A 14,767-nucleotide genomic window follows, 5' to 3' on the forward strand; every position below is an offset into this window, starting at 1 on the left:
TTCTACCAGAGGGATGGAAGGATAAACTCTACATAATCTCACAGCCCGTCTAGATAAATTCATGAGATTTTAAATAGTTGAATTGCATGTCCAAATACAGTTAGTGCAACTTTCCTATGCTAAAAAGGCAGGCTCAAAAAGAATTTAGCAGATCACTGACTTGGAATAAGGAGAATTGTGCCACAATCACTCCCGCTCTTCACTCCCGACATCTGTTCTCATGCGTAACTTTGGTGAGAGGGTCCGATCTCCTGTGAGAAGTGCGTAGCTGACTAGATAGTCAGAATCAGGTTCAGCTAATTCAAAAGTAATGCTGAAAAGCAAAAAAAAAACTCTTAGACTTCAACAGTGTTTATCTCTGCAGTGTGTGGACTTGTTAAATCTTAAGAACACGCCACAGGACTTTGCAGGAGATGGGTGGATCTGGTTCACACAGACACAAACACCGGAGGCAGTAACAAGACTAATGAGTTTCATTTGTTTTTGACAGTGGAAACTATTTTGGAGGAAATTTCCCCTACACTTGTTTTCGAACCTTCAGTTTGGCTCCGATATGACTGTTGTGTATGTGTTTCCCCTATGCATCATGTATTTTTATACTTATAATAAAACCAGTGCTGGTGCAACACAGCTATATTAAAGACCTCTGAAACGGAACAAACCCCAACAAGTGGCCGTTCTCTAGTTTGTAGATGTTTCAGGGTGGATCCTCATTTGGGTCATGTTTCCCTTCGCTCGGCGTATGAGGGAGACATGTTTCTGTGCCACTACACAGTGCATACTCAACAACACACGTCTTTGTCTATACATACGATCTGTCAGTTTGTAAATTACTCAACCAGAACGTGTGGAGGAGTTTATTGTGCATCTGTTTCAGTACAAAGACCTTCAGATGCCTCCACGGGCTCATTAAGGGAGTTCTGGCTTCACACAGAACTGGGCCGACTTCCAGAAGAATATTGCAACACAACGTTTATCATCTATAGAAACTCCCCATCACATGGTGCCCTCCACCAACATTAAAGACGCGTTCCTGCTTTCATCCTTATCTTGTTTTGTTTTCCTCACTTTTCTTTTGGCTCCAATTTGTTTTCAGCTCGTCATGATTTATGGAGAATGATTTAGAATGATTTTGTTGTTTTTCTCCTCCTCCCAGTTCTCAGACACTTGGGGCCCTGGTGAGGCCCTCTGGCTTTTCATTGCACTGTAAGTAATGTACTTCACTGTATGTACTGTGGGATATATGGACGACTTCAGGGTCAGACGGGGGACAGATACCTTGGCTTGTATCAACATGTACAGATGAAGCTTTTCTGTAAAAAAATAAATCATATTTTATGTTGATATCATGTATCTTTTAAGTTTTTTACAACCTGAACTTGACAACATGTTCCAGCTTATTTGATGTCTATATAGACTGGACTCAATTTATCTTCTATCTGCATCACAACGACCGTACGTAATCCTGTCATACCTTGTTTCCAATTCTACACATTATTGCTGCGTCTCAAATGTAATACTTTGGTTAGTATCCCCTCATGTAATACACAGTGGAAACCAGAGTGGGGAACTTATGGCCACCAAGAGAATAAAAAAAAACATGACATGACAGCAATTAATTTTATTCTGTGATAAATGTAACATAACATGGACTAAGGTGTTATTCAGACTGAGCCCTCTGGTTGTAAGGTCACAGTCGAGGTGAAGGAAATACATGAGTCATCACTGAAATCGCAGAATTTTTTCATGATTCATTGTCTTTGCTGAAGTGAAAAACCAGTGCAAGTGGATAATGTGTGTAGATACGGTCACAGCGATGAAAGAGGACAACCTCAAAACATGAAGCTAAAGTGCATGAGTTGTAAAACACACAAATGTGGTCGGATAAAGTTTATGCTCCTCCGCGGACATTTGTGCACAACAAGCAACTTTCACGAGCAGGCAAGTTTTGTGATGAGTCAGCAAATGGCTAAGAAGCTGAAACCTCATTCAAACGGAGGATTCGTCAAAGAGCTCTGTTGCTGCTGCGAAGCTGCTTAAATCAGTGTTAGTGATATTGAAAAGTTTTGACTTGTTAATGTGAAACTTTGAGGCTCTCCACTTTCTCACACCATCTAGAAATAGTGCCAATATTCTGCATATACTAATACTGGCATCTTCTGCATCTGGAGCCAGAGTCTGTGCAGCAGTGAGCTAAACCTGCTAGACCAATGGTGAGTCAGTATCAGCATCAAATAACTGATTCACACCAAACATCAGTGTGATAACAACTACCTAAAATAACAGAAACAATCTATGAGGAAGAAATACATGTAAAGTGTATTTTGACTGTTTGGTTTGGTCCGTGTCCCATCTGCAGACATGGAGGAGATGGGATTTATGACCAATAATGCAGCCAGCCACCAGGGGGCGATTGAGACAGTTTGTTTTCCATCTTTCTCTGTCTATCTTTATATACAGTGAATGGTGTGAACACATGGATGCATTAAAGTGTGAGTAAGATAATCGGATAATGATCGAGTCTCATATTAACACACTGTAACTCTGACCCAAACTAAATAACTCAGTAGAGATTTGTTTCTTAACTATTTTCATGATTTAAAATGCCAAAAGAAAACCAACAAAAACTCCAAAGTTAAATTTCGTAAAAGAACAAGAGTAAATCTCACATTAAACAGTAACAAGTGCTGAGGTCTTGTTCTGGCTGTGAGGTTCAGCATCATCAAATCATGTACTGTGATCCAGAGAGGTAATAAGAGTCCTTCCAGATGTTTGTTTCTCCCAAGTTAGTGGTCCTCCTCTTACACTGGCAGCAGCGCTGGTACTGGGCAAGCTTATCTACCAGCAGCTGACCAGCAGACCTGAGCACAGGGATTGGAAACAGAGAGAATAATGAATGAATGATGTAGCATCGTCTCAGGTTGAACACAGACAGAAGAGTGTTGAAGCTCAGTTTGTGAGAAATGGGAGATCAAAATTAGGAACAGGAAAGGATCAGTTGTCCCAAGGATGCAGCAACTTAAAGTAATGGTTGATGATCTTTATATTGAACGTCTGTATGTGACTTGAAAATCTTAAGAACCATTCATCTTATCAGCTTCACACTTGCCCGTGTGTTGTTAAGCAGAAGCTGCAACAAGCATACTTATCACAGGCCAAGCAAACAGGCAGGTTTGGAATGGGCTGCACTCGTCGATGTAACTGAGCGGGTGAACAGTGATGAAAGTTCAACGTGAGGCTACATCTACAAACCTGAGGAAGCGCTTCTCCTCTTCCTCTCGTCGGTGTTTGAGTTTCACGCTGCGACTCCACTCGTCTTCTAATGACTTGCTGAGGTGCTGCTGCTTCTCAAAGCGATTCATCCGGTCCAGTATGAGCCTGGAGGGGAAACATACCAGAAAGAGAAGAACTTCCACCGTGTTCACAGCTTCTTTTTCTCTTCCACATCCTCACTGTGAACTAGTTAATTTATTGCCTCCTTCCAAACTCACTCTGTTTTGTTGCTTTTGAGCATTTCCCTTTCTTTCTCCAGCTGTGTCTGGCGGCTGTGCAGTTCTTCCTTTTTCTTATGAGTGGCTGCACCAAAATTCACCTGAAAGAGCTGCAAGTATATATAGATTAACATCAGTTTCACCATGTATGAGACCAATTTTTTAATTTTTCCTATTATTTATTTCTACATTTATTTCTTCAATTATTCTTTTAAGCATTTATTTAATCATTTATGTACTTGTTATATTTTTATTTGCTGCTGTAACACAACATTTCTCCATTGTGATTATCTTGTCTTATTTTATTAAATAATCTTCTACACCTCGATCAGCTGCAAAATGGAAACAGTTGGTTTCATGTTAATGCATCAATGAAATAAAAACAGTAAAATTGGATATAACAATAAAATGCTCTAAAAGGGCAGATTCTATATCCCTTTGACGTTTGACACTTAGACAGTGGTGACCTTCTGCGCCCTCTCTCGGCTCTCTGTGTTCTTGGCTGGTGTCTCACAGCGGTTGAACCTGGAGTTGTCAGTCTGGCACTCCGGAGGCTCAGTGGGCTTCTTATCCTCCACCTGCGAGTAAGAACACACTCGTTTCAGTTCTCTTCCAGATGCAGCTTGCTGAAAGGGCCTCATCCGAATGTCGAAATAAGTGAAATAAGCAAAATAACAATTTAGTTCCTCAGGGCCTCTGTTTATATTGCAGATGTTCTCCCTGAAATGATACACAAGTTGTCATCGCTGTTTTTTTGTTTTTTAGCAGGATTACGCAAAAAATTCGGAGGAAGTGAGTTTGAACCTTTTAACTTTTTGGGCAGATTTGTTTAAGGAGGCTGATGAAGGAATTCTCTTTTCACGTTCTTTATCACTGTGAGATAGGGCGTTAGCTCTGGCGGGGGTTCACGCTCCCAGTGTGTTTATGGTTGTTGAAATTGTTTTACAACTCTTTGTTGGCAGGACATTTTTATTGAATAGTGAGTTTAATGACATAATGTGACTCTCATTCCTTTCAGTGCAATAAAAGACAGATCCACATTCTGTGTATCAGGATTTTAAAGCAGTGGTTCATGTTAAAGGTAAAAAAGTGGAACAAAGCAGACTTACAGTACACTGTGGCCTATGAAATAATAACTTAAACTTCATTGTGCCCTTGATGGGCAGGATGGGCGGCAGCTTCTCGGCCTTCCTTTGACCTATGACCTTCCACATCCTGATCAGCACAAAAGCACATTTGGAAATCCTCAATCTGATGTTGATGCTATATCTTTTCTGACATACGATAAATCAAAAAGGACTCGATGAATAAACATGATGTATAACCTGGTGATCCTTGCCCGACGACATCCTTTTTAAAATATTGAGCATGAAAGATCAGCTTTTGAAGGTTGAGTGATATTTTTTCAGTTGTTCCTTTTATATTTTCTTGTGAATCTGATAGGTTTGCGAAGTCTAAGGAAATTAATTTTCTGGACGTTGGAGCATGTAAACCTTTCCAAGTAATAATAAGACTTCATGTCACCTTTAAAGTATTTCCTTGCCTGAGTGTCGAGAGCTCTCTTGTAATGCTTTGTCTTCTCGTGTTTCTGCTGGAGCTGCTGAGCCTTCTGCTGAGCTATCCTGAAACAGAAACGCCGTAAGACACGTTAGTTATCACATCAGATGATCATTTGAAATGCCTGTGCGGTGCCATTATTACAGACTCACTCCTGGACCAGCTGGACCTGGTCTAGATGCTCCAGTAAAAGTCGGCTCTGCTGGTCCTGAGCTTCGCGCTCCTGCCGGCTCTCGAGCTGACTCTGGAGATCTCTCATGTAACGGTTCTGCTGAATCCGTTTGAGGGGGGTGAGCGGCCGAGCCGGGAAGATGAATGAAGTCTAAACAGCCCAGAGAAGACGTTGACTGTCCACATTGACTTGATATTGAGATCCCACCAATATACAAGAGTCCTTGACTTACATGTTAATAACCAAATATCCATTAAAGTATATTTTAAGGGGATAATATCCTGAATTCGAGTCTTGGAGAAGACTCTTGCTGAATTTAGCTAGTGTGTAAATAAACTGAAATGTTGAAACTAACAGTGAAACTAATTAAAAACAAACTTAGTGAAAAAATTGACATGTTCACAAACTACCCAAAGTGTCAGGAGCCATCTTTAACATGTAGGCTAGTTTGAATTTTTTGTTTACTCAATGTCCCATCCACTAACATGTGATGGAGATGCTTTGGCTTCACTTTTGGGGAGCTGTTATATCGTCCATCTTTAATTACAGTCCATGGTAACATCTGACAGATGGTGGGTGTGAGTATTTAGCAGAAACAAATCTTTCCATAGATATTTATTAAACCCCTTGAAATTATGACTTAAAGACTGAAGCGTTGATCCATCAGCTCAGTACTCACAGGGTACAGAGGATACGTCTTTTCTTTCTTCTCTGACATGTGCAGGTTATATGTAGCGACCTGCTTTGAATGCTCACGATGCTCACACTGCTTTTCCTGCCAGATGAACACAGAATAACAAATCATTCTTATCATCACAATGACCCCAAAAAAAATAAGGTGACGGACCGTTTGTAATGTTCTAACCAGGGTGAAAAAAATTGCTTTCTTAAAGGGTTTTGGCTCTTATGACTTCTTGGGACATGCTAAGAGTTTTGCAGGCTGGTTTATTGGACCATGAAGTAATACTGGCAAGAACAACATTAAAGCAGTTATGAATTTTAATTTCCCTGGGGTCCCACACTTCTTTCCAAGTGCTGGAAAAAAAGATGATGCCTTGGTCTCAGCTCATCGACCCCGAGCAGAGCGGAACCACCCTTAACTCCTCAAATGTTGAGAGAGCTCTTACTGTGACCTCTGTCTTTTTTTTTCTTTCTTGTGAAACATTTCACCGCTTTTACTTTATCTTGCTTAACCATGTTTCTACAGCCTCGGTCTATGTGTTTTCTGATCTCATGTTTTCTTTGAATAGAAACCAAAAGAAATATCCCCAAAACACCTGTTAATCAAAACTTGTGTGTGGATGATGTGAAATAGGTTTTTCAATATAATAGAAAATAAATGTGTATATATTTATTAAAATAGTTTACACACTTTATTTCCTTCACTAAATTTACTAAATGTAGTAGTACTATAGTTCTTGTCCACTTAATCTGCATAGTCATAGTTTTTGATGACACAAGCAGCTCAGGGGATCGACTGCGATATTTCAATAACTGTTGAATGACCTGCAGAAGAAATTTGGTTCAGACATTCATTCTCCCCAGAGGATGAATCCCAATGACTTTGGTGAAGCCCAAGGTAAAGCTATCATCATCAGGTTGACATTTGACCTCATGTTGTTGTTGTGCTTATTGCTCTGTGACCTATGACCCCTGCTGTCCCACAAACCTGTTCTTCCTCCATGTGCTGCTTGTCCCTCTGTTGTTCTTTCAGCAGCAGGAGTTTGTCCCGAGCTTTCTCCTCTGCCTGCTGCTGCTCCCTCAGGTACACTGGGACATTTCTCTGGGCCCGCTGCATGCACAGGTAGCACAGCTCCTGTGGGGACGAGGCCGGAGGATCAGCAGTGTAAAGGATTCAGAATATGAAGTCTGTGGATCATGTTCTTCTCAGGCTCATTCAATACAGACAAGTGGAGTCACCTGTCCAGCTCGAGTGTGGCCAGAGCAGCTAACTCTCACACAAGGTTCCTCCAGTTTGGTGGGAGCGCCCTCTGGTGGTGGGATGAAGGTTACAGGCCTGGGAATGGAAATAAATACTTGACTTATGTATAGTGTATAGAAGTGGGTGACTACCTGATTTGTGCGTGTGAAATTATTGCGAGATTATTACACAGATGTTGTGCGACATGTCTACTTGAACATTTCTTTTTACACATTATTTGTCCAATTATTCCTGAAGCCTAATCCACACTGTTTTGGTTCTTGTTTTGAGCAAGGAAGAGATTTTAATAGTCCCACGTTTATTTTATGTTTGATTTATATATCTCAAACTTTTCAAACAGTCTTTTGACCTGTAGGTTATAACTCAATGACAGTAATGAAGACAATTTATGGGTAATGATGATGACACCTAACAAGAGGATCCTAGTGGATTCACAAAGGGATAGAAGATAATAGCTGGATGTCCATTCACTCTCTGTTTCATTCTCAATTTAAGATTTGGGGAAGTGAGACATTTTTCTGAACAACAATTTTTCTGGGATCACATGTGTGTGTGTGTATGTGTGTGTCTCTGTTTGTGTGTCGACAGTGCCGGGAGGCGATGACATGAGGGGAATCTGTCCCACAGGTAGTTGTGCATCATTGATGGAGCTGTTAGCTGCCTCAGGGCAGTAACAATATGAGACCACCACTGACCTCTCAGCTCTCAGCGACTCGTTTACCTGCAAACAACAACTCGGTCGACTGAAAACTGAGCCTCAGAGTGTGTGTGTCTCCGTGTGTGTGCTTGTGTCTTTGTGTGTGAAGTACTTGTCCGTGGGGGCCTCTGTCGGGGGTTTTGGATTCACTTCTTCAAAAAGATTGATTGCTGTCATCTTGGCAGGTTGCAGTGTCAGATGGGGTTTAGAGTTTCTCTGTTGGGGGACGTCTGTGAAGACACACAACACAGAGTAGATTCACCAAACAATTAACCTGCTACACACGATAAATAAGAATTAACATAATTTCCCCCATATCTTGTGTATTTCAGCTTCTAAACCTAAACAGCCTAAAGTTTTCTTTGCCGCACGTTGACAGAGACGTGTGAGGATTAGGATCTGACTCATTAAACTCGAACCGTCGGCCTCGTGCAAAGGGCTCTTTCACCTCCTGCATTCCTCTGGTCTGGCGCTGGTGACATGCACCATCCATCTGTGTCTGTGTCTTTGTGGGGGGGCCGAGGGGAGCAGACGGTTGGCAGGGTGATGGGGTTGACCGTCTGTGGCCTCTGCAGCCTGGACACGCCACCAGACAGTAAAGAGACACTGCTGCCAGATCTCTGGAGAGGCCAAAGTACCAATTACCCACTTGAGCACTTCTGCAATTATTATGCCGTTACATGCAAACACACTTGTTGATACTCACTTTGTTAAAGGCTAACAGCATCCTACCAGTTCCATCCATGGCATTAATAAAATATCTGTTGAACTTCATCCGGACCTTTGAAGAACATCAGCTGATGTTAGATTTAATGACAAACCAGTCGTCATAGCCGACAACATGAATCACAGAATGAGAAACACCTTGTTGTTTGTAAAGGTCAGAACTCCAATCCCCTGGAACGTGACAAACACGTTTCGTTCAGAGGCCAAAGCTCTGAAGAGGAACAGGAGAGTTTCTCTCACGCAGCCCTCCACCACGTCTCGACTGAAAGGAGTCTCCTGGGACACGGCTGCAAAGTTCAGCTGCACCACCGGCAGGTGTGTCGCTGCGAGGGACACACAAATCCTCATTGTTCTTTTGTCACTGGGTCAAACACCGTTGTGAAACAAAATCCTTTCCGATCACCAAGTCTCAAATCCTAATATTTACCACAGGTAAAGGATTACCATTAGCAATGACCTGTATTCACTTATAATAGGCTATCAGCCGTAGTAGTAATGCATTTTTAAAATATTATAATGTAAGCTGTTATAAATGTGTTCACCTGCAGCCAATGGCCTGGTCTGCTTTAAACCCAGAGACTGGAGCAGTTTCCCTGCCAGGATGAAGATGGGTCGTTGGATCACGTTGGACCTGTTCCCAAGATCCAGCCTCTGCTGAGAGAAGGTGAACGTCCCCAATCCGGCCAGCTGGACCCCCTGTTAGTCCACTGTTATAAGGCCATTGACTGAGCAGTATCAACACTGTTTCATACATATATGGGCTAGCAGATAGATACATATATATAAAGATAGATAGATAGATAGATAGATAGATAGATAGATAGATAGATAGATAGATAGATAGATAGATAGATAGATAGATAGATAGATAGATAGATAGATAGATAGATAGATAGATAGATAGATAGATAGATAGATAGATAGATAGATAGATAGATAGATAGATAGATAGATAGATAGATAGATAGATAGATAGATAGATAGATAGATAGATAGATAGATAGATAGATAGATAGATAGATAGATAGATAGATAGATAGATAGATAGATAGATAGATAGATAGATAGATAGATAGATAGATAGATAGATAGATAGATAGATAGATAGATAGATAGATAGATAGATAGATAGATAGATAGATAGATAGATAGATAGATAGATAGATAGATAGATAGATAGATAGATAGATAGAGAGATAGAGAGATAGAACGATAGAGAGATAGAGAGATAGACTAACCTTCTGTAATGTCATCTGTCGTTCAATGTAAGCGGATACATCAGCCCAAATACTGTCAATATCTGAAAACAGAACACATACATTTTCATTGTCAAATTTGATGACACTTTGCAAGTTGCTTTGTTTGTAAATACAAACAATGCAGCTTTACCAGACTGTCACCAAACAAACAAAAAGACAACAAACTTTGGTCCCACCATTATCAGAGAGCAGGGAGAGGGTTGGTAAATCCTTCCTTTCCGCCTGGGACAGCAGCCGCAGCACGTCAGTCATCTCCCGACAGCGTGAAGTGGAGTTTGCACAAATCCCGTCCTCTCTCCGCTCCACAGCCACTGACACAAATCAATACAAGTACATGAGAGCCACGGTCGGCATGGTAACAAACCCCTGCAGGGCGCGCACAAGCCAAGTTTCCAACGTTGTGTTGCCTTGTGATGAGTGACACCACTGCTGTAGCTGTCACCAAGGAGACGACCTGTGGTAGAGAAACCAGTAAAGAACCATTTCAGGAGCCGAAGTCAGTAAACTTTCTGACTGTCTGTCTAAATAATATTGATCACAGACAGCAAGGCAGGATGATAACTGTTCAAAAAATTATCAAAGTCACAGTTTATATGTCATATCAGTGTTTTCAGTATATGTCACTATGTGGTTTCATTTCTCTATAATAGTGATTTGATCATAAAATGTGACTGAAGATGACAATGAGCTTATTCTGTGTTTTACTACCACCTACTGGAAAAGAATCAACACATTTGCAGCTTTGTATATATATATACTCTCTTTATTTTGTACACATACAATATCATCCTTGTTATATATTCATACATTGACATTTTAATCTTTCAAGTATTGCGAGATTTTAATAATATGTAGGCTAGAGAGGCTTTAAAATGGTCCCACTGGGTTTTCTGCCTCTCCCAGCAATTCAATTCAGTTTCATTTGATTAGCATCAATTCATAACATCCATTATCCCAATGCACATTACATAGAGAGGGGAGGGAGGAGAAAGAGGGACCAGGATTTAATGAAAATATGTAAAGTAATATTTATAGATGAATTGATGATAGCACCACCAGGTCATAATAATAATAATAATAATAATAATAATAATCATAAGCATAGTAATAATAATCATAATAATCATAATAATAATAATGAATTATGCACTGTGTAATAAGAAGATGTGCAAATAAATAAATAAATAATTTCCTTGTAATAGGAGCCTATTACTCTTGGGTAGGGGATTTCACGGTGTGTTCATGCAGCGACCTCATGCTCGTCCTTGAGTTTCTCTTCTATCTTCATCAGGGAAACACCGGTCTCATTCAGCTGAGCTGCACTTGGAGGCTGAAGACGGTGAAATCAAAGTGATGGTTTCCTCTCTGCTCGCTCTCATGTTCCTCATCACATCGACACCCGGTAAGACTTGAACCTGGTTTTACATAACATATCCAATCAACTACAGATTGCTTGCTCTCACTGTGTTATGGTTGTATGGAAGGAGCAGAGTTTACTCACAACAATGTCATATTGTAGAAGGTAAACGATTTGCAAAGTTCTGAAAATACAAGTACAAGTAAAAACTTACAATAACTCATCATGAGCCGTTTGTTTTAAATGTATAATTTTACTGAATCTGCAAAGAAACAAGTGTATGAAGATATTAAAAAGGGAAGTAAAAGTTATAATACTTCCTCTGGATTGTTTTGGGGAACAAGCTTAAAAAGGATATAACTACAGGAGCCTTAAAAAAAAAGACATTAAACCGACACGTAATTATACACACTTATACACTTATAACACTTTAAAATCGTTGCCACTTATCTTCACACATCTTTCCTTAGATAATCTGACATCGTTTTTAGCCCGAGTATAAGCACCATGAAACTAGGATGTGGTCACAAACTACCATGTTATTACAGTCACACCTTATCACTGAGAGACAGGAACTCATAAATAACCACAGTGGTTTCAAGTTCATGGAACATTTGCACGTCCACTGAGACATTAGCCCAGTAGTTTCAAGGTGTTACTTTAGTCTGTAAATGTCTCCATAGACTCACTCCAGTTTACTTCAGCAAATATTATTATAGTCACATTGGAAAAAATTATAGAAAATCATTACTAGTGATACTTATTGTTTTTTTTATTATTTGTATATTTTGTGTATTTATTTGTTAGTATTTTCATTTTTCATTCATGACGTTTTTACCCCATTTTAAAATCATCGACTAACTAATTAAAACCTAAAGAAAACAAATACTTTAACAAACATCAGTGTGATAATAACAACTACTTAAAACAAGAGAAATCTTCTTTGAGATAATTGTATTCAACATGTACTGTGACTTTTTAGTTTGGTCTATGGTCCCGTCCACCTACATGGAGGAGACAAGGTTTATGACCTATACTCTAGCCAGCCACTAGGGGGCTTTGGCTTCACTGATGTGGGCCCTCCAATTAAAAAACATATTTGACTCAGTTCTAGCTGTCAACAATCCAGCTCATTAACACAGTGAAATGAAGTTAACCTTTTGCTGCTCTCTCGCAGTTGCACAACAACTGGGACATGAGGCGATACGGGTCCAGGTAGGTGAGAGGGTGGAGCTGCACTGTCCCTGTTGTGTTAACCGTACTGGTGATGCCGAACCCATCTGGACCAGTTCTACCGAGCAGAAGATGGCTCTGACCGACGTGTCCTCGGCGGAGAAGACCGGTGTACTGGTTCAAGGGATGATTCTCGTTATTGCCTATGCATCTGGAAGTCATCAGGGGAACTACTCGTGCTCTCTGGGGTAAAATATCATTCGTAGGTTGATAAATTGTCGGATGAATCTGGATTTCTGCCGAAGTGTTGTAGACTGAGTCAACAGCAGGAATCTATGGTTCTGTTTTTGTGGTTTCCTGTCCTGATAGCTCTTTTTATTTCTTATTTCTGTTTTTCTATAATGAAATGAAAGGAATTCCAGCTGCCAGTACTGGTTCACAGTGACAGTGAACACAGCACAGTTCTCACAGATCTGTTACTCACAACAGTCCTGCAGATTGACTTGCCCTCATGTAAATATGACCAGCAACGGCATCACATGGCACAAGGTAACCACTGATTTGTGACTTAATAACATTTTTCAATTTCTCATTGAGTTCATACTTAGAGATTGAACTTTATTTTCCATCTTGTAGGAGGGACTGCCGTTGCTAAATGACGGCTACTTCATGAGTGTGGAAGAGAAGCACAGCGGTGTTTACACCTGTACTAGCCATAATAAGACCTCTACAGTTGTGCTTCATGTCGAACCAAATAGTAAGACAAGCACTTTATCTGCACGTTTATCCCCATCAAAGTTCACGTGTTCTAAAATAGAGCTTTCTCTGTTTTTTGCCCAGAAAAGATGAAAACTGCAGTGATCATTTCACCGCAACATAAAGAAGTATTTTATGTGGATTTGGGTGAGCCTCAAACTTGTAGCAGTGATACACACACACACACGTTTCTCTTTTCAAACCACAACTTTTGAATCTGTCTTTTCCAGGTTCAACAAAGGTGATAGATTGTAAAGCTGTGGCCTGCGCAAACTTTGACAGGTTGGTCTGGTTGAATGAGGAATCTCTCCAAACTACCAAACGGTAAACACTGCACATGAACGTAGCAATAACTCTGCAGATGTCAAACACAGTCATATTAACACTCTTTCATAATCCTCATCCACTTGGTTGTTTATTCCAGGGCACCTCATAGTGGAGAAAAAACGCTGACGGCATCTCTGGTCTTCCAAAAAGTGTCAGAAGAGCATCTTTTAAAAAACTATACCTGTAGACTGCGATCTACTTGCCAGAACGCAAGCTTCGTCACCGTTACTCTCAGAACAGGAAAGGCTCAATGTTGTTGATGAATCCATGGTTTTTGGGGGTCAAAACTCTGGGTTTAGAAATGTGACGATTTAAATTAACTATATGACTCTCTCCATTATGAATCGACAGCTCGCCGCTCTTACACGCCCCTGATACTCAGCACTGTGGGCATCGTGGTCGTGATGATCGTGACACTATTTATCTACTTGAAGTTGAAAATTGAAATCACTCTTTTCTTAAGAGACACTCTTGGCTGCCATAGAAGAACTTCAGGTAGGAGTCAAATTGTGTGTTAAATGTTAAATTGATATAAGTTTGTGACAATTGCACTGTAGTGACAGAGCTGTTGTTGTTCTTTGATTAGATGGAAAGTGCTACGATGCTTTTTTGATGTGTTATGAGAGCGACGGGGGCGCAGGACTAAACTCTCAGGACAGAAAATTGCTGCAGAGTGTTTTGGAAGAGAGGTTTGGTTACAGCCTCTGTCTTTATGATCGCGACGTCTTACCAGGGGAAGGTACGTGTTAATATTGACCTCACATTTCTTCATATCCTCCTTGAAGTCATGCATAATCTGAACCCTGGTTGTTTGCAGCTGCAGCACAGGCCGTGTGTGACTGCATAGAGGAGAGCCGGACGGTGGTCCTGGTTCCCACCTCTCCAGATCCTGGTCTTGGGTCCGGCCTCCTGAGTGCCATCCATGCTGGTCTTGTGGAGCGGCAGACTCGCTTGATTTTCATCACAACTGAGACGACAGAAGTGTCGACGCCAGGTTCCCTATCTGAGGCTCTGCAACCTCTCAGTGAGGCTGGAGCCTGCGTCACCTGGAAGGGCCCAAGCTCCATGTCGGAATCCTCCTCCTTCTGGAAACAGCTACGCTATCATCTACCGGCCTCACGGCAACCTTATAAAATACAGAGTCTACCACTGACAATCCAGGATGTTCCCTAATGGCGAAATGTTTAACCAAGTTAGAAATCCAAAATTTTTGTCATATCTATCTTTACTACCATTGTGTATTCTGAATTCACAATAAAGAAATTAAATCTAACTTTTCATGTCCTTGGTCTTTGCTGCATTTAAAAATG

The 14,767-nt window shown here is 40.7% G+C and overlaps 2 protein-coding genes across 2 annotated transcripts; one reads left to right on the forward strand and one right to left on the reverse strand.

Annotated features, from left to right (window-relative positions):
* Positions 1-2,698: 2,698 nt before the first annotated feature.
* Positions 2,699-10,096, reverse strand: LOC132999116 (coiled-coil domain-containing protein 81-like). The gene is made up of 16 exons (XM_061068904.1): positions 10,021-10,096; positions 9,824-9,885; positions 9,128-9,281; positions 8,724-8,908; positions 8,566-8,640; positions 8,308-8,479; positions 7,972-8,089; positions 7,141-7,237; positions 6,890-7,036; positions 5,900-5,995; positions 5,201-5,370; positions 5,035-5,113; positions 3,959-4,069; positions 3,492-3,601; positions 3,253-3,378; positions 2,699-2,861 (listed from the first exon to the last, which is right to left on the reverse strand). The coding sequence occupies exons 1-16, from the start codon at positions 10,094-10,096 to the stop codon at positions 2,723-2,725; spliced, it is 1,917 nt and encodes a 638-aa protein (XP_060924887.1). The 3' UTR covers positions 2,699-2,722.
* A 2,365-nt stretch (positions 10,097-12,461) lies between these two features.
* On the forward strand, positions 12,462-14,678 carry LOC132998871 (interleukin-1 receptor-like 1; the record flags this gene model as incomplete). The annotated part of the gene is made up of 9 exons (XM_061068615.1): positions 12,462-12,622; positions 12,788-12,923; positions 13,011-13,131; positions 13,215-13,277; positions 13,361-13,454; positions 13,555-13,712; positions 13,809-13,952; positions 14,044-14,196; positions 14,275-14,678. Coding segments are annotated over 9 exons (1,386 nt in total), but the record flags the coding sequence as incomplete, so codon positions are not given.
* Positions 14,679-14,767: the final 89 nt, after the last annotated feature.

The sequence above is a fragment of the Limanda limanda genome, chromosome 3 (genome assembly GCF_963576545.1).
Source record: "Limanda limanda chromosome 3, fLimLim1.1, whole genome shotgun sequence".
Taxonomy (NCBI): domain Eukaryota; kingdom Metazoa; phylum Chordata; class Actinopteri; order Pleuronectiformes; family Pleuronectidae; genus Limanda; species Limanda limanda.

Excerpts from the sequence above, each read along its gene's own strand:
- LOC132999116 (XM_061068904.1), bottom strand. The coding sequence starts at position 10,096 with ATGACTGACGTGCTGCGGCTGCTGTCCCAGGCGGAAAGGAAGGATTTA. Across the intron at positions 8,090-8,307 it reads AGACCAGAGGAATGCAGGAG|ACGTCCCCCAACAGAGAAAC; the intron begins GTGAAAGAGCCC and ends GTGTCTTCACAG. Across the intron at positions 3,602-3,958 it reads GCCGAGAGAGGGCGCAGAAG|CTCTTTCAGGTGAATTTTGG; the intron begins GTCACCACTGTC and ends ATATACTTGCAG.